The sequence below is a fragment of the Leguminivora glycinivorella genome, chromosome 16, assembly GCF_023078275.1.
Source record: "Leguminivora glycinivorella isolate SPB_JAAS2020 chromosome 16, LegGlyc_1.1, whole genome shotgun sequence".
Lineage (NCBI taxonomy): Eukaryota > Metazoa > Arthropoda > Insecta > Lepidoptera > Tortricidae > Leguminivora > Leguminivora glycinivorella.
Window position 1 is genome coordinate 17,391,073 of NC_062986.1, and position 27,025 is coordinate 17,418,097.

The following is a 27,025-nucleotide window of genomic DNA, read 5'->3' on the forward strand; positions in this document are numbered from 1 at the left end:
TATTTTATCATGCAGGTTTAAACTTGTCATTATTATCAGTTAAAATGCATTTTATATAATTATTTTTAATTCGGGACTTAATCGCGTATCACTACATATTAAACTGATCAAGCCAGTCTTCTCCGAGACCACGGGGACAACGCCGTCCCTGAAACGTTGGTCAGTTTAATATGTAGTCATACGCGATTAAGTCCCGATCTAAAAATAATGATCTGTAATAATCGTGAAAGTTTAAATCAGTGTAGGTAAAATGCATTTTATTTTTATTCAAGTAATGTTTTAATCAGTTTCTGTACGTAAGGGCGAGCGCACTCCATCGTAGGCCTCCGTCTTTGTCTTTGGCTAGTCTGTGGCCAAAAGTAAGCCCTTTTATGTTTTTTTTTTAATCTGGTTCTGTGTCTCTATGTCTCTATCACCATAGTTGCATGTGAATGTGAACCCCATAAGACCCGCATGCCTGGCTTGAATTGAAAATGTCTCGTACTGCTAACACGATACGGTTGATTTTAGCTCAGCCCTTTTACAACAACGCTACTACCTCTTGAAATTGTGTCTTATTGCCACCGTCACAGAAATGATTTTAGCGCAGCTCTTTAACAACGCTGCGACTTTTATGCGTCATTTGAAATTGTATCTTATTGCTATTGTACAGAGTTGATTTTAGTTCAGCCCTCGAACACGTCGACGCTGGCAGCGCCCGTGATGTCTCTCAGCTCAGCCGACTTGAATGTTGCCACTATGTTGATTTTACCCAGTTTCTGGAATTGGAAAACATTACAAATAAATAGAAATTTGAAACAAAAAAACTTAGAAAGTTACATAATTCAGTTAAGTTTACGTTTATATCTTTCTTTAGGCTGGAAGGCAGAAGGATCTTGAATTAGTCGTCCCGGATCGTGAAAAGTGGAAGATTCTTAGCGCTTTTTAGCCATATGTCCCTAATAATGAGGGATAACAGGATCGCATCATCATCATCGTATCTTTATACAGTAACAAACAAGCATACCACCTGTACGCCTGGCATGTCCTTGGAACTCTCGAATCAACAGGTTAGCGTTCAATCCAGACGGTTATACTCACATTAGGTAACACTAGCAGACTGGCTACAACCCTTCCTTTAGGTGGCGTGACCGGGGCAGGCACCTTCACAGTTCGTCCGGTGACGCCACTCCTAACTCTCAACCGCTTAGCGCTCAGTCCAGAAGGTTCATAATTATACGCACATTGCCTAATAATATAACACTGGGAGACTGGCCATACATGTTCCTTAGTCAGGGCACAGTAAAATAAAGAGTACTGCAGCTTGGCTGAAAGAGTAGCTGCAGGCTGCAGTACCGCCCGCCCCCTCTCGGTTACCTCACAGTTACCGCCTGTCAAAAATGCGAACAGTCAACCTGTCACATCTCACTCATACACGCATGGTACGCGTTCACCTACACGAGCTTAGAATGTGTGCTAGGAACGCGCCTCTTTCATATATTTGATCGCCAGGTCAGGGCGTCTAAAACCACAACCTTCACAGTTTGACTGGCAAGGTCGCTCAGAGTTAATGTAGATACTCGTACTCACATTAGGTAGCACAGGCAGACTGGCTACAACCCTTCCTTTCGGCGGTGTATCCGGAGCAGCGACCTTGACAGTCCGACCGGCGAGACCTGGTGACGTCACGCGGAACTCGCAACCGGTCAACACCCGGTCCAGCGGGTTCACGAAGGAGAGAGACGCTTCTGACGCCTGGTTGATTACGAGGTCATCGTTGAACTGGAGAAGGAAATACATATTTAGAATAGAATATATTCGTGAACACATACTTATTAGACAAGTAACACGTAATCACAGAAACAGAAGGATTGAACTGCCACGAAATGGTCTCATCTCAGGATGTTGCTGGTGAGATCCAGCGTTGATATTCCGATAAGACCACCGATGTGATGATGATAAAAATGCAAATCGCATTTTTCACAGACAATTTTTGCATAATTTTGTCAACAGGTAATTGCAGTTATCAGCTAGGAAATGTTTCAAATCGTGGATATTGGTACAGTCGAGTTCATAAATATGTGTCAAATATAATAAAAATGTACACATATTTATGAACTCGACTGTACCAACAACAGTTTCAGGGTAGAGTCACTTATTAAGACACTTGTACAGTAAAATTAACATCAGTTAACGATTTGGGTTTTATATTTATCTGGCTTGCACTTATGCGATCCCGATAAGAGCCGAAGCCGAAGGGAAAAAGCCAAATCGTTAACTGTTTTTAATCGCACTGTAAGTTCGTAACTACACTCCTACATGTGTTACAGTGGCGACATCTAGTTCTAACCTTTCAGTGTGTCTTGTCATTACTACATAGAGATACTAACTTTGTAAACGTAAGTGTTTGAATTCAGCATTTACCTTGATGCTAATCGTAGGCTTGAGGACTTGGAAGTCGTCATCATCGGCCCACGACTGCTTGGTCTCGTCCACGATGACCATGGCGGAGATCTTCATGTTACAATACTCCACCAGCTTGGGCAGGTAGTCGTCTGCTGTCACGTGGATGCTGATCTCTTCGTCTGTGAATTGGCAGATGGTAAAGATTAGTCGATCAGATTGGTGATTTAGTGGAGATTTCCATCAAAGACTTAGCTTTACAAAGCAAACGTAAAGGGATGAGCGAGAACTGAATATATTAAGTGAATATCTTCTGCGTCTTTACAGATATATGGGCACCTAGCCAACGAAACAATCGCTCACGCACGACTCTTAAGCGTCGTAGCTAACTCTCTCTATTACTCCCGCTAGGATGGAGGGACAGTGAACTTTAGTGAGACAACCACGGATTAAATATGGGGACAACATTACAGATATAGACAACATTACAGATAGAATATGGGGGCAACATATAATACAGTTTCTTTGGGCAGGTAACCTACCCAATGTTACTGAGTTACACAGTATTGTTCCATAGTGGCTCCAGTTTCTGGAGCTATATCAAAAGTCAATAGCGAGTGGTCAAACCCGACAAATCGAAATTACTTTTCATCATAAATTAAATATAACAAGATCATACCATCCCATACATTAAAATGCAACCGCCTAAGACCGCGCTTACACTCCACCACACATAGATGGCGCCACAAAAAAAATGTCTTGTAGCTTTCGATTATACTTGTAGATGGCGTTAAGTGTCACTTTTGACCATAGATTTAGAATTATTAAACTAGATTGTTTAGTTAGGTCAAAAAGTGTGTCCACATGAGAGGTAATTGTTTGGGCTGGTGTCCCTCTCGCACTTGCTGACAATGTCAACATTATTCAGTGACGTCATCACTGTCATAAATTGGGGATACCAGTCCATTTTCAAAGTTACTACTAAATCTACTAACACCCAATTGAAAGTATTTTTTAATTATACAAATCTTTGATTTACTGGCATCAAAATAATTACATTATAATTATTTTCAAATTTTTTGAAATATATCGAAACCCTAGTTTGAATATAACATTAAAATAAAATAAGAAGTTATAAAGTCAGGTAATATACAGATAAAAATACTACTAATATGGGAACCTCATTAACACTGGCAACACGTGCGAGAGGGACACCAGCCCAAACAATGCCCTCTCATGTGGACCGTTTTCGCTAGTCTGATACGATCGACTTTCTGTTTCAGTAATAAGGTTTAATTTCGTATGGCAAAAAATGTGATTGAGCTGTCCCCTGTAAAGATCTTTGCTTTTGACATAGATTTACGGCTCGGAATTGACACTTAATGCCAATCTACAAATAATCGGTGGCAACAAGGCATTTTTTGTGGCGCCATCTATGTGTGGTGGAGTGTAAGCGCGTTCGTAGGCGGTCGCATTTTAATGTATGGGATGGTATGATCTTGTTATATTTAATCTATGTTTTCATTGAAATAAGAACATTGCCGAAATTGCACATAGTTCGAATTTGAAAAACAAAGCTCAACTTATTAGGTTAAACCACTCACCCTTAAATAAAAGAACTCACGTTTCTTAGGTCCCACAAAGATTTTTCCTTCCACTTTCTTGACCAGGTCCGCTCGCACTCCGTTGTAGAACACGCTGGTCGCTGTCAGCACGGCCTTGATGTTGCGTGGCTGAAAACAATGACTTGCTTGATACATGGTTTTCTAGGATTTGTATGACTATGCTGCATCCAGCGTGACTAACAAAACGAAAGCCTTGGAATAACTTCATTTAGTATTTCATTTCAAAATAGTTTTTCTTAGGCTTACGAGTATGTTAGTTACATTTTAGGTTAAGCACCGTGGAGAACCGGTCGATATAGTATACGTTGGTGAGGTGCACTTTCAATGACAGGAAGTGCCGCTGGTGTTTACAACTACTCGTATTCTTTTTAAACAAAAAATCCAAAAATTCGGATTTAGGTTTTAAAATCCGGATTTAGAAACGGATCTCAAAATCAGCGGATTATCCGGATTTTCGAACTCCGGATAATCCGGATTGCAATCCCTTGTTAAGCACTGTTTTGGATGCGTGTCCACTTTTCGGATTATTTCCACATATAACTCTATTTAGTAGAGATCATTTTTTTAGGCATTTTCCAACTGTGGGTCGATATTTACGTTGGGAAACCCTTCTGGGACTAACCGAATGGTAAGTAAATCATGAAAATCTTAACCCTACTCTAATAGTTTCTTAAGTGAAGCAAAGGGCACTGAAACTTGAATAGTTTTATGTGCTCTGCCTTCCCCTTTAAGGCCTTTATGGGATACAGGCGTGATTATATCTATTTATGTAGCAAAGGAAGTTTTACCTCATCCGAATTGTTGTCGATATCCACGACGATCCTGAAGTCGTTGCCAATGGCGACCGTGTCAATGTCGCGAAGTTTGAATGACACGTCGCTTGAGAGGTTGCTTGCTATTTCGTAATATCTGAAAGATTATAAAGGTCACGTTAGGGAATGGGAAGATAGAAATTCCAGCACCAACATGAGGGCTATCGGAGAATTCACAGATTTCCATCTTTATCGATATTGACGGTTCTACCAAAACTTGTGTCGCGTGGGTGTCATATCCTCAGAGAGAAACAGAAAACTTTACTAACCTCTTGGCCCTCTCAGAGCGGCGTACTCCATTCATAAGAGCCAGACGCTCTGACGCTGTACCCTCTCGATGTTTGTACTGATCCGTGATGTCTTCACGATCCTCGTCGCCAAGGGGGTCGAAGACGAATGGTTTCTTGGTCAGATCATACGACCAATGCTGTTGAAAAAGTTGTTTGAATTACGAGTAGATATTTTTAATTGATAGCTTTTTTCAACGGTAAAACATTTGAGAGAAGGCTAGGGACATTGGAACATCATAATAGTTCTCTAGAACAATTTATTTGGGCTAAGTGGTTCACGTATAAAACTTACGTAAGTAATAGTCTTCAACTTTTTACAATGGGCTACTTGTTCAATCTCATAAAATGTAAACCAACAAAATAAGTACTATGTTATGTCCGGGTTTTCGAGTAAAATCATGCCCTACGGATAGCTTCTGGATCCATAGCCAACTTGGAATTGCTTAGCCATAGCAAATGAAACTCAATGTCATTGTTGCGCTAATATCAAAGAGTAATAGGAAACAAAGCAGTTCGATATTAAAGCGTGAGTGATTGTTTCCTTGTGTAACCACCCTGAGGTGCCGCGTCGATGGCAAGTAATCCACAGTGCCATAGAGAAAACTATTCGTATTCGTATTTCTTTATTTGCTGAATATGGGTTTACAAAGATGTACAATAAAATATAGTTCAACCATATCCTGCTTGGAGTAGCATGCAAATTTAAAGTAGGTCTAGCTGCACTATAAGTACTATAACATAACGCAAGACAAAATGATAGAAATAAACATTTAAACTTAGGCAATTATTAATTCTAAAAATCATGCAGTGATTTATAAGTTACAATAAAATTAGCATTTTACATTAATTATTGATACAAACGAAATGTCATGCAGCGATTAATTAACTAGTTACAATGACAAAATTTTATTTCTATTCAATTTCATAATTAAAATATTCATGTATGGAATAAAAACACATGTTACAAAGCCATTCAAATAATTTCTTCTTAAATTTAGGGATTGGGAGTTCTTTTATATCTGCTGGCAGCCTGTTAAATATTTTTATGCACATATAAAATGAGCTCCTAGTTGTTTGTTTGAGACAAGACTATGTGTAAAACTTACTGGTAGTTATTGGTGTCAACCATAGAGTATCCCATCTCTGCATCAGGATCCTTGCGCCAGCGCATCAGGTCAGCGTTGACTGAGGACAGCATAAAGTCCACGTCATAGCTCAAGCCTAGCACGCCCTGCTTGATGGCTTCTAACGGCGCTGGCCCGCACTGATACTGCCCTCCGGATAACTCCTGGGGTGTGGCGTCGATAGCCTGCCAGCCGCCGTAACCTGGAAAAGTTAACAGAATAAATAATGGACTTTGTACAAGTAACCGTGAATACTAAGCTGTCTAAAATGATCAGATTTATCTGACAGACAAGGTTTGATGACACAAAATCAAAGAGCTTGTAAAGAGAGAGAAGGGATATGATTGCATCATACAACAATCGAATCTGGGACTGGCGCAGCATTTAAATGTTTATAAGTTTTCATATACTAGGTATCTCTAATTTTACTGTGTTGGTCGTTCAGGTCGTCTCGGTCTCAACTAAGTACACTTGACCAGTTGTTCCCACTATGGGCTGACACAAAGCTAGATGCTCTCACCTGGTGGAAGATCAGGCCTTGCCATACACACATAATTCCAGATGGTAAGTATCCGCCGCTGGGGAGTTGTTGGGGTCATCTCATCATAACCTAGGTCGTCCATGGTCTCCATATAGTCCTTGGGTACTACTTTTCGAACTGTTCGCGTTGTAAGATGACTCAAGATGCTCTCACCTGGTGGAAGATCAGGCCTTGCCATACACACATAATTACAGATGGTATCCGCCGCTGGGGAGTTGTTGGGGTCATCATAACCTAGGTCGTCCATGGTCTCCATATAGTCCTTAGGTACTACTTTTCGAACTGTTCGCGTTGTAAGATGACTCAAGATGCTCTCACCTGGTGGCAGATCAGGCCTCGCCATCCACACGTCGTTCCAAACATGGTAATTCCAGATGGAATCAGCTCCTGCAGGGTTGTTGGGATCATATCCCAGGTCATCCATGGTCTCCGTGTAGTATTTGTCGACAGTCAGGGAGCTGTTCGCGTCGTGAGCTGACACCAGGTTGGAGACAACGCGAGAGGGAATGCCGAGGGCACGACACACTGGAATAGAGAAGAATTGCGGTCAATTAGCTTAGTGACATCATACAAGTTTCTACAAGATGTTTAACTTTCACCAAAAAGCCACTGGTTTCTTTGAGTACGGCAGCTTCGAAAAATTCATTGGTTTAACCAATAACTATAAAATAAGATTTAAACTCATAACACTAAGATTGGAAGTGGCAGGCTCTTGCTGTTAGGCGCCAGTGCTAATAGAAAACTATTGCATAGATACTTAATCACCTTTGATAGGTAAATGGTGTTATATGTCGCCGTGCCATTGTTGTCATGGCTAGTACATCAGCACGACGTTACGTATCTTCATCGTTAGATTTCATTTTGAAGAGTGACCCTCGACACTTACCCGTGGTAACAACGCCAGCAAACACCCAGCATTGCCCATACGGCACCTCCTGTTGAGTTTGCAGATATTGCTGCAGGATTTCAACGGAACCCGTCCAGTCAGAAGGAGCGGTTCCATCTTCGTAATGACCAGTCCAGCTGCCGATCAGCACGCCGCCATCTTCGTCGTTGGAGTTCACCATTTTGAGATCATGCGGCAGAGGCGGACTGGGTCTCCGCGTCTGGAAAAGTTATAATATAATAAAATAGAAATAGAGCCCGTGTGGTGATGGGTTAAGAATTTCATCACCCCCTTTCTTCCCGTGGGTGTCGTAGAAGGCGACTGTGGGATATGGGTTAAAGTGTGGCGTAGGCGAGAGGCTGGCAACCTGTCACTGCAATGTCACACTTTCGTTTTCTATCGACCCCTTATTTGCCAAGAGTGGCACTGAAACTTGAGTAGTTTCATGTGCTCTGCCTACCCCTTCATGGGATACAGGCGTGATTGTATGTATGTATGTATGTAGAAATAGTTTTATTCGTGAGCATAGAGACAATAAACAATATTTAATAATGACATAGAAGAAGACAGAGAAGTGACACTTTATGCCACGAAATGGCCTCATCTCAGCAAATTTTCAAATTTCATTTCTGGGTGAACTACGACGTCTAATCCATTCTCAGAGTAATGTTCGAGGCAACATTGTAGCAATTCTCAGCGATTTTCCATAGTCGGTCTTGCCGAAGTGACAATCATTGGATCATAACAATAGGTAGGTAGATCAGTAGGTAGATATGGCACTTTTGCGCCAATAAGAGCGATAGATACCGATATTATCGTGCATTTGCACGACAACGCTCAAAAGACGCTTGTGTGGGATATTTTGTCTCACTGTAACTAGGAACTCACTGGTTGAAAGGCATATTGGCCCGGTCAAGCATGAACATAACCGCTGGTAACACGTCAATGTCGAACTGTCCGTAGACCCACGGCTTGCCGCGAGTAGTCTTGATGGGGCCCACCCACACTTTGCCAACGTCGGTGAGGACGTACTCTTGGAGCAGGGCACAGTCCTCCATGTAGGTTTGGTCATCTGGGGAAAGGTTTTAGGATAAATTAAGTACTTGTTTATACATTATTTTATTTATGGCATAAAATGCGATCGGTTAAAGAAAAATTGTGAAGTTGAGTACCTACCTTATTTTTTTTGTTGGTTATGAGATAAAATAACGATAAATCTTATTGTCGATTATATAAGGCGCTATTTCCACAATAAATATGAAATTGACCTTAGCGATACCCGACAATGTAAAATAGTCTATAATCTCCATAAATGTATATTGCTGTTATTTCTAAGACGATGAACAAATCCCGATGCAAACGTACCAGGGTTCCATGGGTTGAAGAGGATATACAAGTCTTGATCGTAGTCATAAATCTCTCTCGCGGGCGAGTTCTTGATCCGTGTCACCACACGCAGCGCCCAACATCCCACTGGTGCGTCCACGGGAGTTGATATCTGAAATATAACATTGATACTACATTCTATGTGTAGCTTAAAAATACTCAGATATAGAAAACTCTAAAATTGTGATCCAGTAAATAATGCGTAGTTACTACTTAAAAAGTAAATCTTAATCGAAATCTAACGTTGTCGCTAGCCTCGTTTTAACTCGCTCGCAAAAGTCACAGTCTACTGTGATATGGTTCTACTAATCTAGTCATAAGTCATAAGTCATAAGTCATTTATTTGCGAAAGATAGGGTATACATAGGTGTTTGTTTACAATAAAGTGAGCCAATCTACCTTGTCACACAGTGACATGCAAATCTCAGATTGTACCTAGGTCTAGTACTATGCATGCACATAAATAATACCTATCTAAAGCTAGATTATATCTACATAGAAATATTAATATACAAAACAATACAAATTATCGAATATAAATAAATTAATTAATTGAGATGTCACAGATTTAGCGGTTTAGTAGTCTAAATATTCCTTTACAGAGTAGAAAGTCTGTTCATTTAGCCATTCAAATAATCTTCTTTTAAACAAATGTAAAGTAAGGCCTTTGATAGTGTCTGGGAGCTTATTATACAAAAGTATACTCATAGGATAGCAACTTTTCTTATATAAACTTGTGTGTGTTCTCGGACATATGAGTCTGTTAGGGTACCTCGTATTAAAGTTACAGAATTCATAATTTTTTGTATATAAAGTTTGGTTGCATTTTACAAATACACACATTTCAAATATATATAAACAAGGTACTGTAAGCAGATTTAGTTTTTAAACAATGGTCTGCATGAAGTTAATACGGACACACCACAAATCGCACGTATACATTGTTTTTGAGCTATAAACAATCCAAGGATATTTGAGCCGTTCCCCCATACCGTTATACCATACCTCAGACTAGATGCCACGTAGCCATGATACGCTTGGACGGCTGTTTTTTGGCTTGAAATCTTAGTTAAGCGCCAAAGGGCATACACAAAACTATTTAATTTCTTACACACACCTTCAATATGATGGTTCCAGTGACACATATCATCAACCACTATTCCAAGAAATTTGACATGATCTGACTCAGTAATTTGTTGATCATCATATGTAACAGTCATTGGTTGTTTTTCTCCATACCCATTCCAAAATTGAGTATATGTGGTTTTGCTAAAATTTACTTGCAAACTGTTTATATTTAGCCAGTCTATTATATTAGAAAGTGCTGTATTAACATCGTTTGTGTGATTGCTTTTGTGTTCACTGGATATGACAACAGACACATCATCAGCAAAAAGAATGCAATGATGATTCGTGCTTAATGGTAGGTCATTGATATATACCAGGAAGAGTAACGGCCCTAAAATACTCCCCTGAGGGACACCAACTGTATGAGTCTTGAAGTCAGATCTATGGCTTACATATTCATTATCTTCATTTATGTTCGAGATCTCCACATATTGTTGTCTGTTTGTGAGATAGCTTTGTAACCAATCCAGTACTTTACCACGTAATCCGTAGGTTTCACATTTGACCAAAAGCAGTTCATGTTGTACTAAATCGAACGCCTTGCTCATGTCGAAAAATATAGCAGTCGTTGAGGCTCGCTTATCTAAAGCCTTTGTAATTTCCATTACCATTTGAAAGGCAGCAAGGCTGGTAGATTTCCCTTTTTGGAACCCATTTTGCTGCTTGGAGAGCACTGTATATTTGCTAAAAAATTTAGATATTCTCTCATACATAGCTTTTTCAACAATCTTTGATAATATTGGTATGAGAGCTATCGGTCTGTAATTATCCAAAGTACCTCTATTGCCTTTCTTATAGATTGGTTTTATCAATGTTGTTTTTAGTTTTTGAGGAAACCCTCCCTGAACAAATGACAAATTTATAAGATGGCTGAGAACTGGTGCAATAAAGCAAGAACAGTGTTTAAATATTTGTGTGGATAAATCATCATAACCTACGGAGGCAGTATTTCGAAGTTTATGAATTAATTTATAAACCTCTTGACTATCCGTGGGGAAAAGAAACATACTAGCATCAACACGAGTCATCTTAGCGGGATATCTAACATTTTTTTGCTTTTGGTGAGTTTTTGAGCCTATAAAGTGGTTAATAAATGCGTCTGCGATAAGTTTAGGATCATTGATCGACACATTATTACATGTTATTTTGTCAATGATTTTTCGACCAAGCGAATTATTTGATGTATTTTCTTTAATTACACTCCAAGTTGCTTTACACACATTCCTTGCATTCATTATATATTTATTGTTACTTAATTTCTGCGCTGTTTTCAAACATTTTTTGAATGTTTTTTGATAATCGCAGTACTGTTTTTTATACAATTGATTTTTTGTGGTATAATATTTAAAACGAAGTTTACGTTTCGTTTTTGATGCTATTTTTATTCCCTTAGAGAGCCAGGTTATTTTAGAAGATTTCCTTTTTATTTTGATTTTTATTATAGGAAAACATAAATTGTAAAATAAAGTTAAATACTCATGGAATATGTCAAATGCTATGTCAATATCTGATTCATTGTATATTTCATTCCATGTCAATGAGTTCAAACAATTGCAAAATTTATCTATATTTTCATTGCTGAAATCTCGCTTTTTAATAAACCAAAATGAATTACGGTTGATCTCTGGGACATCTGGTATTATTAATAATTGACAGTTTTGAATTAGTCTATTATATTCTAACTAGGTTACCTTATTTTGCTTCATTATATCAATATTAAAATCACCTGTTATTATAATTCTTTTTTTGTTTTACATCTCAATCTTTCCAGTAGTAATTCAAGTTTATTTAGAAATATGAAAGGTGTGGGATTTGGAGTTCTGTAGATGCAAATTATTATCGAGTTATACTTTGGAATTTCTATGCCACAACATTCAAAATGGACGCATTTCTTTTAAGTAATTTATAGGTTGATAATCTAGGTAATCTTTACACATTATACAAACTCCTCCACGTTTTTGTTTTTGCCGCGAATAGAAATCTGCTAAATGATAACCTTTAAGATGCTACCAATCTAAAAATGGAATCTTGAAGACGGGCCAGTTAATCCAAAAGTAAAGAAAGGAACGCTAAATAATTAAATAATGTATTATATTTAAAGTGTCAAAACTGGTTAGTCGCTATAAAAATAATTGACATAAAAACAAGTGTTTTAGATACAGAAAGATAAGGCCAATTAAATAAACATCATATTTTACGATTAAGTATAACAATAACTTTTCAACATCAGGTCTGCAAGTCTGGCAGCTGGGGAGCGGGGCTTTATCGAGCTATGAATTTTTAAACATTTAATTTTTTGAGGCCCAAAAAAGGTGTTTGAGGCAACCTGGAATTATTAAAAAGTGAAAATAGAGTTCCTCAGAAGTCGCATAGTATTTATGCCAGATCATTTGGCCGGGTCCTTCACCGTGCCAGAACGGTACAAAGTGGTAAAAAAAAAAATTCCAAAAAAAGGTTCTTGAGGCAGTCTGTCATTTTTACCAGTGAAAGATGAGGGTCTAAATAGCCATGGAAAAATAATGCCATGACATGAGGTGGGGTCCGTACCCTGCCATTCGATCTTGAAAGTCAATTTTTTAGTTTTTCGTAAATAACTCGTAAACGGTGGCCCACAGCAAAAAAATATGTTAAACAGAAAATATCTACATAAAATTTCCTACAAGAAAGGTTATGTACGTTTTTTCGATAGGATCAATATATAAATGGATAATTTAGTAAGAAAGTTTTTTTTAATCGATTACATGCTCCGTTTTTCGTCAATACCTCGTAAACGGTGGCCCACAGCAAAAAATTATGTTAAACAGAAAATATCTACATAAAATTTCCTACAAGAAAGGTTATATAACTTTTTTCGCTAGGATCAATTTTTTAGTTGGAAAGTATTTTTAAATAGATATTTGGGCCGTTTTTTGTTGATAACTCAAAAACGGTGGCTCACAGCCAAAAATAATGTTAGACAGAATTAATCTACATAATATTTCCTACAAGAAAGGTTCTATACGTTTTTTCGCTAGAATCAATATTTTAGTTGGAAAGTATTTTTAAATACATTTCATGGGCAGTTTTTTGTTAATAACTCGAATTCGGTGGCTCACAGCCAAAAATAATGTTAAACAGAATTAATCTACATAATATTTCCCACAAGAAAGGTTCTATAACATTTTTCGCTAGAATCAATATTTTAGTTGGAAAGTATTTTTAAATAGATTACATGGGCCGTTTTTAGGGTTCCGTAGCCAAAATGGCAAAAACGGAACCCTTATAGTTTCGTCATGTCCGTCTGTCCGTCTGTCCGTCTGTCCGTCTGTCCGTCTGTCACAGCCGATTTACTCGGAAACTATAAGTACTACAGTGATGAAATTTGATGGGAATATGTGTTGTATGAACCGCTACAAAATTATGACACTAAATAGTAAAAAAAAGAATTGGGGGTGGGGCCCCCATACATGTAACTGAGGGATGAAAATTTTTTTTCGATGTACATACCCGTGTGGGGTATCAATGGAAAGGTCTTTTAAAATGATATAAAGTTTTCTAAAAACATTTTTCTTAAAGTGAACGGTTTTTGAGATATCAGCTCTCAAAGTCGTAAAAAGTATGTCCCCCCCCCCTCTATTTTTATAACTACGGGGTATAAAATTCTAAAAAAAATAGAGGTGATGCATGCTAATTAACTCTTTCAACGATTTTTGGTTTGATCAAAGTATCTCTTATAGTTTTTGAGATAGGTTGATTTAACTGTAATTTTGGCAGGTGTATAAATTGACATAATAAGTTTATTATATTTGCTGCTACGGAACCCTTTGTGCGCGAGCCCGACTCGCACTTGGCCGGTTTTTGTTAATAACTCGAAATCGGTGGCTCACAGCCAAAACTAATGTTACACAAAATTAATCTACATAATATTTCCTACAAGAAGGTTTCTATAACATTTTTCGCTAGAATCAATATTTTAGTTGGAAATTATTTTTAAATAGATTTCATGGGCCGTTTTTTGTTAATAACTCGAAATCGGTGGCTCACAGCCAAAACTAATGTTACACAGAATTAATCTTCATAATATTTCCTACAAGAAAGGTTCTATAATATTTTTCGCTAGGATCAATATTTTAGTTGGGAAGTATTTTTAAATAGATTTCATGGGCTGTTTTTTGTAAATACCTCATAAACGGTGGCCTACAGCTAAATAAAATGTTCACGAGAAAAAAATCTACATAAGATTTCCTACAAGAAAGGTTCTATACGTTTTTTCGCTAGAATCAATATTTTAGTTGGAAAGTATTTTTAAATGGGCCGCTTTTTGTTGATAACTCAAAAACGGTGGCTCACAGCAAAAATAATGGTATACAGAATTAATCGTCATAATATTTCCTACAAGAAAGGTTCTATAAGATTTTTCGCTAGGATCAATATTTTAGTTGGAAAATATTTTTAAATAGATTTCATGGGCCGTTTTTTGTAAATACCTCGTAAACGGTGGCCCACAGCTAAATAAAATGTTCACGAGAATAAAATCTACATAAAATTTCCTATAAGAAAGTTTCTATACGTTTTTTCGCTAGGATCAATATTTTAGTTGGAAAGTATTTTGAAATAGATTACATGGGCCGCTTTTTGTTAATAACATCAAAAACGGTGCCCCATTACCAGAAATAATATTAAACAGAAATAATCTATATAATATTTGCTACAAGAAACGTTATGTATGATTTTTCGTTAGATCAATATTTTAGTAGGACAGTATTTTAAATAGATTACACGAGCCGTTTTTTGCAAATAACTCGAAAACGGTGGTCCACAGCTAAATTAATCTTCAACGGGAATAACAAACATAAAATTTGCTACAATAAAAGTTTTGTACGTTTTTTCGCTAGGATCTATTGATCCTAAAATTGATAATGATAACGTTAACAAATATTATTATATTTAAATAGATTTATTTATTTATTTACACAAAGAAAATTACACAGTATGACAGTATACAAAACTAAAGCACCGTGAATTTTAAATAAACATTACAACAAGTAACACAAAATTAAATATTAAATAAACAGCAAAATCAAAACATTACCCGATCAATATCACTTTGTAAAGATTGTAAGTCAGAATCTTCCTGGACCCTGTTAATTAGTTTCAGGTCGTCAGCATAGAGTAGGCATTGCGCATGCTTAGGCAGATAGGCACCAAGGCCAGATCATTGACCATAACACCAAAGAGCAGAGGACCCAGAATAGAGCCCTGACTGACCCCGGAACGGGTGGGGTAGGCACTCGACACATAGCATCCGTGCTGCACATATTGCCGTCTATCACGTAGATAGACGTCGTCATGGCTGGTGTAAAGTTGAGTGATAGGATCAGAAATAGCGTGATAAGAGAGAAGTGTGGAGTGGATGTAGATGTGGTGACAAAGATTGAGATGGGAATGTTAAGGTGGTTTGGGCATGTAGAGAGGATGGATGAGAGGAGATTAACGAAGAAAGTATATGAAAAAGGAGTGAAAGGGTCAGTTGGTAGTGGAAGACCTAGGGGAACTTTTCTTGATCAAATCGGGGAAATATTGCAAAAAGGCCAGGTCAGAAGTACTCGAAACCGACGAGCGTGTATGAGAAACGTTATGAAAGTGTGTGAAGCGAAAGTGGTTTGTCAGGATCGTAGTAAATGGAAATCCGTGATCTCTGCCTACCCCTCTGGGAAACAGGCGTGATTGTATGTATGTATGTATGTATGTATCACGTAGATAACTAGCAAAAAGGCAAAACAGTTTAGGCGAGAAACCAATGCTGCATAATTTGCTTAAGAGTACGTCGTTATCTACGCGATCAAAGGCTTTTTTTAAATCAAAGTACAGCACGTCCACCTGGATGCCTCTATCTAAGTAGCGCGAAACGGAATCAACCAAGGTTAAGAGGCCTTATTCCTAAAGAAGAGCGTTTTTTGCAAAATGAAACATTTTTCATTCAAAACTATAAAGAAACTATACTTAAGTGATTATTAAAAAACTGATAATGTTCCTAAAAGAACATATCTTAAGCTAGTTAATCATAATATAATATTTTAAAATATGTCTTTTTATACTTAAAACAAATCAGTTTTTTCGGTAGACGTTTTCAAATTTCGTAGTGGGATCACTCGTTTAGAATCGTGATTGTGCTGTTAAATATGTTATTTGGGGTAATAAATGATCACAATCCTATTTGTTATATCCAGCACGGGAAGCATGGTCGCGCGATAGACGATAAAATATCAGGCCGTCCGGATATCGCACTTACAAATAGTGCGATAGGGACGGCCTGCTATTTTATCGTCTATCGCGCGACCATGCTCCCCGTGCTGTACGAGGTAATCATAGTTTGACGTTTTAAGATTTATTTGAAATGGTGGATTTAATAAATAACCTTCCGTATCTTCCCCATTTTTTCGATAAAAAGAGGTTTACATTATGTATTTTTCCTGGGATTCCTGCATTTATTGTAACTCTTAAATAATATTATCCTAAACTAGAACTTCTTGTTGACATATAAGAAAAAATTATACATATAGGACATACCTTTCTGTCGACAGACATTTTTTTAAAGCACCTAAAATTCGAATAAAATACACTGTGTTGATACGGGCCCGCTCAGTCTGCGCCGAGCGCTCGTAGGTCGTAGACACAGACCAACCCCTATAGACATCCATTACAAGACGACTCGCGGTCGCCAGCCTTCCTAGTATTTGCACTGATATAAGCGCGGGCGCTCGCCGTGCCCGATCAGTATCGACCAAGTAACAGACCCGAAAGCAGCGCGTGTTTTTCGCACTAAAAAATTGGAAAGGGGTATTTTGATGCCTTAAAGATGTCCACCTGTAGTGTGGAAAGGTAACAAGAAGCTCAAATTTAAAAACAGACGGCATTACATTCCACAAATAAGTCATATTTATAATTTATTCAGAGCCGGCATAGGTCAACTTACATTGGCCACTTACGCGTCAGTAGAGGGACAGTCATACTTCTGTCCCTTTTCATCTGGCGCGACTGCCCGCCGTCCTTGAATCGGCCAATCACAGCGCGCTTAACACATTCCCCGCCCGCTCCTCGCACCCCAAACACTGGTGACTCATATCGCGAACAAAATATACAAGATTGCCACTCTATAGGAGGTTCTCTGTGGTCGTAGACAACGGACTTGCGTTCGATCGTCCGGCGCTCCTTGCTTTCGTAAGTAGCTAGATAGTTCCGAGAAATGCTGTATACTGCGACTTAACAAATCTTGATCCCGTGGGTGGCAAACAGGCATACGGTCTTATATATAGCTGCAACCCCACTGATTTCTAACCTCTCCCTATATCTGGAGAACGGCTAAACCGATTTCGACGGTCGAAGTGTCTTTGTATAGAGGGAGCAGGGAGACGTGTGAGAAAAATATGGAATCTGGTCTGCGACTCTTGGGTCGAAAAATGTTGGACGGCCTGGCTAAACGGGGGGAGATATTGGCGGGGTGCTCGACCAAATGTCATAGAGGACCCTGGGCAGTTTTTGAGGCCGCCATTTTTTTTTTCAAAATGGCCGACTTGTTTTTTGTCGATTTTTCAAGTTTATCCTAGAGTGCTCAAATTTTGGTCATAGAATCTCTCTAGGGTTTAGATTAGAATGATATAAAAAAAATTTGAAAAATGCTACAAATGGGAAAAAAAATTCCACTTTTTTTGTATGGCAACTTTTAAACCGTAAGAGATAGCCGGAGGGTGCTCGATCAAATGTCATACAGGAGCCCGAGTAGAAAAAAGTTGCATCAAAAAAATTCAAAATGGCCGACTTTTTTTTTCAAGTTGGTCCGAGCGCGCTGAAATTTTGCATGCGGAGAGGTATGGACCCTTAGAATACAAATGTCCAAAAAATTTTTTCGAAAATCCAAGATGGCCGCCGTTAAGGCAAAATAATTTTTTCAAGTATTTTCGCGAGCCCAAAGGGCGAGCTTCAGGGTGGGAGGCCGAAGGCCGACCCGCGGAGGGCCGCAGGAACGGGGCTCACCTTTAGGCTCCCACCCGGGCCAACTCAAAGTAATTTCACTGCGGGCATAAAGTGCTCCCATACAATTTCCTTACAAAAGTGTCTTAAACAAGCGTAACCGGCGGGCCGAAGGCCCAACGGTAGAGCTTCGGAGCCGAGCGAAGGCCGAAGGCCGAGCTCCGCGTAGGGCCTAAGGCCCGGAGCGTCCCTGATGGACTCGCCGGCGGTCCGGGAAGTTGGAAAAATACTTTCCAACTAAAATATTGATCCTAGCGAAAAATATTAAAGAACCTTTCTTGTAGGAAATATTATGAAGATTAATTCTGTGAAACATTAGTTTTGGCTGTGATCCACCGATTTCGAGTTATTAACAAAAAACGGCCCATGAAATCTATTCAAAAATACTTTCCAACTAAAATATTGATTCTAGCGAAAAATGTTATAGAACCTTTCTTGTAGGAAATATTATTTAGATTAATTCTGTATAACATTATTTTTGGCTGTGAGCCACCGATTTCGAGTTATTAACAAAAAACGGCCCATGTAATCTATTTAAAAATACTTTCCAACTAAAATATTGATTCTAGCGAAAAATGTTATAGAACCTTTCTTGTGGGAAATATTATGTAGATTAATTCTGTTTAACATTATTTTTGGCTGTGAGCCACCGAATTCGAGTTATTAACAAAAAACTGCCCATGAAATGTATTTAAAAATACTTTCCAACTAAAATATTGATTCTAGCGAAAAAACGTATAGAATCTTTCTTGTAGGAAATATTATGTAGATTAATTCTGTCTAACATTATTTTTGGCTGTGAGCCACCGTTTTTGAGTTATCAACAAAAAACGGCCCAAATATCTATTTAAAAATACTTTCCAACTAAAAAATTGATCCTAGCGAAAAAAGTTATATAACCTTTCTTGTAGGAAATTTTATGTAGATATTTTCTGTTTAACATAATTTTTTGCTGTGGGCCACCGTTTACGAGGTATTGACGAAAAACGGAGCATGTAATCGATTAAAAAAAACTTTCTTACTAAATTATCCATTTATATATTGATCCTATCGAAAAAATGTACATAACCTTTCTTGTAGGAAATTTTATGTAGATATTTTCTGTTTAACATATTTTTTTGCTGTGGGCCACCGTTTACGAGTTATTTACGAAAAACTAAAAAATTGACTTTCAAGATCGAATGGCAGGGTACGGACCCCACCTCATGTCATGGCATTATTTTTCCATGGCTATTTAGACCCTCATCTTTCACTGGTAAAAATGACAGACTGCCTCAAGAACCTTTTTTGGAATTTTTTTTTTACCACTTTGTACCGTTCTGGCACGGTGAAGGACCCGGCCAAATGATCTGGCATAAATACTATGCGACTTCTGAGGAACTCTATTTTCACTTTTTAATAATTCCAGGTTGCCTCAAACACCTTTTTTGGGCCTCAAAAAATTAAATCTTTAAAAATTCATAGCTCGATAAAGCCCCGCTCCCCAGCTGCCAGACTTGCAGACCTGATGTTGGCTATGATCAGAGAAGCATCTGAGCACCTTTCCAGGTTGCCTCAAGGACCTACTCCAAAATCCTGCCAGCTCTCCGTCTATGTGAAGACGCGTAATAATACTGACAAGTCGTGGTCAAACTATTTATCTTGGACTGGTTTGGTGCTGGAGGTCAGAATGTGGCATGTGTACAAATGTTGTTAAATGCCTACTTACTTAAAAAACTATAAACCAATGGCTTCGAATGTGTACGTACGTGGAATTGCATATTGCACATAAGTGCCTAGTAGTATTATGGTCACATAAGTCTTTGAGTGCAGTTTAAGGAAAATTGCATGTCTACATTTTAGTATTATAGGTTTTATGAATATTAGAATGTTAGTACCTATCTAAATAAATAGAGATTTCATAAAAAAAATATTGGCATGTTGAAAAAAAAATGTATGTGATTAAATAAAAACCTTTGAAAATTATGAACGGATTTTGAAGCGTTTTTTAATAGTTATTTGTTATACAAGGGGGCAAAGTTGTATTTTAACGCCGAGTGTGGAATTTAAAAACGAGCAAGTGAAAGGAGTCTATAGTTGAACCACGAGCGAAGCGAGTGGTTCGAGAATAGAATCCTGAACTTGCGAGTTTTTTAAAACACGAGAAGTAAAATACATTTTCTCAAACATGCAATGAAATATTGTCTTTACGTTCCTTAAAATGGGCTGGGAAGTATCGCTTTTTGGGCGCAACAACTCGAGAGGACTGTAAAGGGATTTCATATTATGTTTTAGGCCTAGGCCTGCAAAGTAACTTTTTTTTATAAAATATTGTCCTTTAGAGCATTTTTTTTTATTTCATTGTATGTTTGAGAAAAGCACTATACATGCCTCGGCGTGAAAACGGATTCCCGAGAATAGAATCCTGAACTTGCGAGTTTTTTAACACACGAGAAGTAAAATACATTTGCACCCGAGTGTAACACAAAACTTTTCCCCTCACTATAGCGAGGATACTACAACGCAAAAAATGCGTTTATCACTGCTTCCAGTAGTTCCACATGTGGTAAATCATCTTTATTAACTACTAGATTCACCTACTTTTTTACCCACTAGTGGATAAAATGCGTTTTTACCCGCTGGTATTAAAGGACAAAACACGTGTTTCCGAGCTAGTGAGGGGAAAAAGTCTATATTATCCGTAAGAACATGTATAATGTATAATATCCGGACGGGTCGCTAGTAGAAATATGGGTAAGTAGTTAAAAGCCATAGATATAAAAAAACTGTACTTAATTTAAAAAAAATCCATCAATATTCATTGAGTGCTTATCTCTCTTACCAACAATTTGCTGTGATACATCTCAATTTTTTTTATTATATTTATGTATGTCTAAATCTTAATCTCCGATGTTATACGTAGGTTTCGTGTGTATTCATGTAAGGAGATGCTTTAAGATGAATCTTCATTCTGATATATAGACCAAAGATTGTATAATAGGTAACCGGTCTTTATATTTTGGAAATTATATTTGATTCGCTTCGCAGAAAAAGTAAAATAAGATATTCATATCTAGACAGGAAAAAAATAAAATTACACCGGTTTTTGAGAGAGCTTTATCATTGGCACGAACAAAAAGTAAATAGGGACCTATATTTAGAACTCGAGAGCCACGCCTTACTAATAATCTTGGTCGTAGAGTCGGCTAGGATTCAAATAACAAAAAGTGAGACATTGTTATTAGGTGCAAACGTTAAAAGAGGACAGAAAATTAGGTATTCATAATTTGATGACATTGCCGCACTTGTCAATGTAAAAAGAATCATTTTACAAGCTTTTATTTAACTTGCCTTGTTAGTATGTTAGTTTGGGTCAAAACGTAGAAGCTAAATTTGACCCACTTTCCGGTTTCTGATTGATCTGAAATTTTGCTTACATATATAAATCACGTGACAATACAATATTATAGTATCATGGAGCTGATCTGATGATGGAGCAGGAAGGTGGTCATAGGCACTCTATTATGAAACGTCGTATCCCCATCGAGTAAGGGGTTTTTAAAAACGTCTCGGAGAGCAGTAGATGACTGTTGAAAGAAAGGTACAGTCGGCGATAAAATCTTGTGCCAAAAATGACCTTTTTTCAAAAAAACTTATTAGAACTTTATAACCACTTGCTAAATCGTATACATAACCATAAATTAAATATAACAAGATCATACCATCCCAGACATTAAAATGCGACCGCCTACGAACGCGCTTACACTCCACCACACATAGATGGCGCCACAAAAAAATGCCTTGTTGCCACCGATTATTTGTAGATTGGCATTAAGTGTCAATTCCGAGCCGTAAATCTATGTCAAAAGTGACACTTAACGCCATCTACAAGTATAATCGAAAGCTACAAGACATTTTTTTTGTGGCGCCATCTATGTGTGGTGGAGTGTAAGCGCGTTCGTAGGCGGTCGCATTTTAATGTATGGGATGGTATGATCTTGTTATATTTAATTTATGACATAACGCAAGCTTAGTTCCAAGAATATTTAATGCAACAACATGGCGCCTACTCAACACAATGTCACATTATATTTTTAATTAACATAATCCGTGATTTAAATGCGAGATTCGTATATTACTCGTAGCTCCTAAAAACAGAATATTTATACCGTTTAAGTAGATCAATATTATAATTTTAAGACGTACGTACCTATACTTGAATTGTTCTAGTGTTTTGACCACTTCATTAACATTTTTATTTGGAAATCCATTCGTAGTTGTTAGTCTATGTTTATTTTTGCAGCAAACATGGTGTAGGTAAGTATTCCCTGGTTTTAGTTGAATGGAAATGAGCAGCTCAATGCGCCTTAATATAAATGAAAAGGCATATAACATAGTATACTGTACTAACCTCGAAGGACAGTGTGTCGTTCTGGACGTCAGTGAGTTTCGCGCTCCACGCGTGCTTGTCGGCGACGGCGTCGCGTTTCAGAAACATGGAACCCATGGTCTCCATCGCGGGTTTGTCGCCTGCAACCAAATAATTTGTAAAATAACCGTCAACGCAGAATGTACCAGTGGATATCATTACCTCAATAGTTATGGGATAGACAGGATATCATTGTGATGCAATGAATATCTCACCTAAGTTTTTACTAGTCTGCTAATAGTTATTATTGTTGCATGGCCTATACTTCTATTTTTGAAAATCGTTCGCGTAGTTTTCGTTTTAGAAACCTAAATACTTTTGAGCATGAGGATCATTCTTAGGATTTACCTTGCTTGTTCTTTGTTACTTGGTGATAATGATCTCTTCAATTTTGCACTTGATGGAGTTAGTTATTTCACGAAGTTTTCCGGTAAAAATGTTTAATGTTTGGAGTCCCTACGTTTAGAATAACTAAGCATCGTGTCACTTTAGTGATTTTATTGCATAAAAAACCTAGTTACGGGCATTTTCAATGGGACCCAATATTAGCATTTATAAGTCTGTCTAAAAATTTACTTTTTCACTTTCTGAAACAAAAACAATATTTTTATTGAAATTTCATGTTTAATTATCGTCACAAAACTGATAGCGAGTCAATTTTTGTTACGACTTACGCTAATTTTGGGTCCAAAATTCTGAAAATGCCCTTACACTTTATAGGATCAGTGTACGCAAACAAGTACATACCCAATGTGAAGACCAACTGCACGAGGTCTGACTCCTCATTGTATGGTCTGGTGAAGCGAACCACACCGTTGAAAGGCTGGCCTCGACGCACGATGGCGACTGTTGGGTCCTCCTCGTTCACCACTTCATACCTACCAAAACAGACAAATAATTTAAATTTATATATGTATGTGGCATTAACAGTCGAAAGAACAGCAGACAAGGTCGAAAGTCAAAAAGAAATATCACAATCATTGCTTTCGGCTGGAAACCGCAAAATGCAAGCCGTGACCCCGGGCGCCCTGTTCACTCATGGAAGCGGTCCGTCGAAAATGAGTTATGAGCGGCTGGTTTGAGCTGGAGCGAGGTCCACGAGGGTCGCTGAAGATAGGAAGGCGTGGCGCGAGCTTGTCAAGGCCCTTTGCACCTCTGGGGTGCGTTAAGACTACAAAACAACACGCATCAACAGCCGAAACATGGGGGCCCTAGTTACACCAACAGTTTTGAGTGCAATAATACGACATTATTGGTGTAACATGAGGAAACCAAATTATTTTAACAGCGTATTCCAGATCTATTTTTTTCTGGATTTCGCCTAGTTATTGCTAATTAAGAGATTATAAACTAGGTAGGTACTTATTATTAGTAGTTGTGATACAAAATTGACTCAATGCCACATGAAAAGGTTGACTGGTAGAGAATGCCTCATGGCATTACGTTCGCCTTTTGTACATTAAGTTGTTCTTTCGTGCAATAAAGTTTAAAAATAAATAAATAAAACCGGGTTATGTACTTTTTTGATTAAGTCCTGCATAATTAGGCATAATAGTAAATCATCAAGTTTTTGCAACAATTATGTAAACATGATTTCCATTATACTTTGAAACGATTTATTGAGTACCTACAGTAGTATCCTAATGAAGACGGTAGTAGAGTCCTCCGTTGTTTTATTGTTTTCAAACTATGTTTAGTCAAAGATTGTGTAAAATGTGGAGTGATGCTGCGATATACATACATACATAGGGGTCATCCACTAATTACGTGAGCTCAGAGTAGGGGTCTAATGAAATATCACGTGGGGGAGGTGAGGTAATCGAAAATCATAATTATGTCAACATCAAAAAATATAAAATATAGGTGTTATACCACAACAAATAATTATTCTCCCTAGCAAAAGAAATAAATTAATTGTAAAATACCTACTTATTTTTAATGATTAAACTCTATAACTAGGCGAAATTCAGAAAGGTTTGTGTGAAATTGTAGTCACCAAAATGTGATCAGAAATACGCTGTTAAAAAGATTTGGTTTCCTCGTGCTACACCGTGTGTACAGGTTGTAATTTTTATAACTGGCAATATTTTATGGACATGATCATGTGGCTAATTACTGAATAATATACAACCATTATAAACTTACTTGACAGTGTTGTGTGGCTGAGCGTTCTCTCGGGGGTAGAAATGCACCACGTCAACCAGTAGTGGCTCCATGGTTTAAGATATCTGCAAATAAAGTACCTACTTAAATGTTATCTATTTACTTATAGCATAAATGCAAGTGTCCGAACTGATTGATTCATCAACTTAGATCCGAAGCTACGAAAGCTAGAGAGTTGAAATTTGCTTACTGTGTCGTATTTATTTATAAAGTGTACAAGAGATATACAACGTCGATGGCAAACAAGTATACGGTCCGCCTGATGGAAAGCGGTCATTGTAACCTATGGACGCCTGCAACTCAAGGGGTAAATAAGAAGTAGGGGTAGGTAAGAAGGGATGCTGGAAATTTTCACCCCAAGGGGGTCAAAAGGGGATAAAATTTGGTACGGGTCACGGGTATTACATTTTGTATCTACATAATATATGCCTGAGTCTTACAGAATCTTTGCCAAATCTGTTATCGATTTAAATAATGTTGTTATATTTTGTGAGCTATTAAAACAAAATAAATTATAAAATTTAAAAATAGATGTTTACCTAGATCTAAACATTATTTACTGACATATTCATATATTTTCACTCTTGGCAACCGGCCATATAACAATCATATTTCAATCTGTATGCATTTACCTACTACACCCATCAGTATTCGTGTACACGATTTATTAATTAACATTATCCTAAGAATATTTTTTACTGTGAATAGTTATAGTTCTTATAATTAGCACTACCCACATAGTACAAACATTGCGACTTTCAATCCGGAGGTCACTGGTTCGAACCCCGGCTCGTACAAATGAGTTTTTCGGAACTTATGTGCGAAAGGTCATTTGATATTCGCCAGTCGCTTTTTGGTGAAGGAAAACATCGTGAGGAAACCGGACTAATTCCAATAAGGTCTAGTTACCCTTTGGGTCGGAAGGTCAGATGGCCTATACCAAATCTTGGGATTAGTTGTCACAGCGGACCCTAGGCTCCCATGAGCCGCGGCAAATGCCGGGGTAATACAAGGACGATGATGACTTATAGTTGTTATAAGTAGTACCTACACTGTGCAACGTGGGCGAAAATAAAATATGTATTGCAAACGAGAGTCACGGCTCGGCTTGTGACGGCATTCGTATTCGTACGCCTAGATTGTACACACAATGTTTTTAATCACATACATATTATGAGCTTTTTTAAATATCTATATTATATAGACAACCGATCTGGCCTAGCGCGTAGTGATTCTGCCTGCTGTCTGGTCCCGGGTTCGAATCCCAATTTTATATAAATATAAATAATAATATAAAAGGGCATTTATTTGTGTGATGAGCACAAATATTTGTTCCTGAGTCATGGATGTTTTCTATGTACATAAGTATGTATTTATCCATATAAGTAAGTATATCGTCGCCTATTACCCATAGTACAAGCTTTGCTTAGTTTGGGGTTAGATTGATCTGTGTAAGGTGTCCCAAATATTTATTTTTATTTATTTGCATTACATTGCGAGCCGAATTATTGCGTATATTCAGTAAAATATTAATTTCGATTATAAACAAAAGATTTGCCTGTAGTGTATTAGATTTACAAAAAATAAAAAAAATAAAGTCCGTCTTTTGTACTTTTTTATTGTTGTTATAAAGGATAAATGAATAAATTAAAAAAAATGTAATGTTGATTAATAAAGATGATATCGAGGACAAATTAATGATATTTAAGCTTATTTAAATATTTATCAAAACATAGTGTGACTTAACATAAAAATATGAGATATTAATAAACGTTTAGTTCGTGCAAATTACTAATTTGTTCAGATTTTATTTTTGTAAAATTAAACTCTATAATTAAACATTTTCGAATGTTCAAAACTACGGATATATTATAAAAAAAAACTATTGTGACTCAGATCTCCATGATCTGCCGAGGTTAGCTAGTACTTACCTACTTACATAGTACTAAAAAGAACATAGTAGTTTTATACTAATTATCACATAAACATTTGTTTCAAAATTTTAATATCACTTTTTAAATCGACACAGTATCTAGTAGGTATCTACTTCAACCATTATTATTCTTTTTTTTTATTAGCCCGTTATAGTGCCACTGCTTTTTTCCGGCCAGAGTGTACATGTATAAAAAACAATCCTACCTTTTTAAAATGTCACTTCACAATTCACAACACTTCTCACCGTTATTTTCGGCCAGCGCGAATTCGAATTTCGAATATTTCGATCGTCGCGCCCGCGCGGTTCGAAACAACTGACGCGCGGCGCCCGCGAC

The 27,025-nt window shown here is 37.5% G+C and overlaps 1 protein-coding gene across 1 annotated transcript; it reads right to left on the reverse strand.

Moving 5' to 3' along the window:
* LOC125234477 (hemocyte protein-glutamine gamma-glutamyltransferase-like) lies at window positions 1–27,025 on the reverse strand. The gene is given in 17 exon segments (XM_048140731.1): window positions 1–758; window positions 1,570–1,761; window positions 2,404–2,564; window positions 4,007–4,115; window positions 4,796–4,916; window positions 5,089–5,233; window positions 5,236–5,246; window positions 6,216–6,435; window positions 7,093–7,299; window positions 7,661–7,846; window positions 7,849–7,880; window positions 8,549–8,732; window positions 9,026–9,158; window positions 22,575–22,693; window positions 23,340–23,470; window positions 24,738–24,820; window positions 26,895–27,025. Coding segments are annotated over 16 exon segments (2,115 nt in total). The 5' UTR covers window positions 24,809–24,820; window positions 26,895–27,025; the 3' UTR covers window positions 1–665.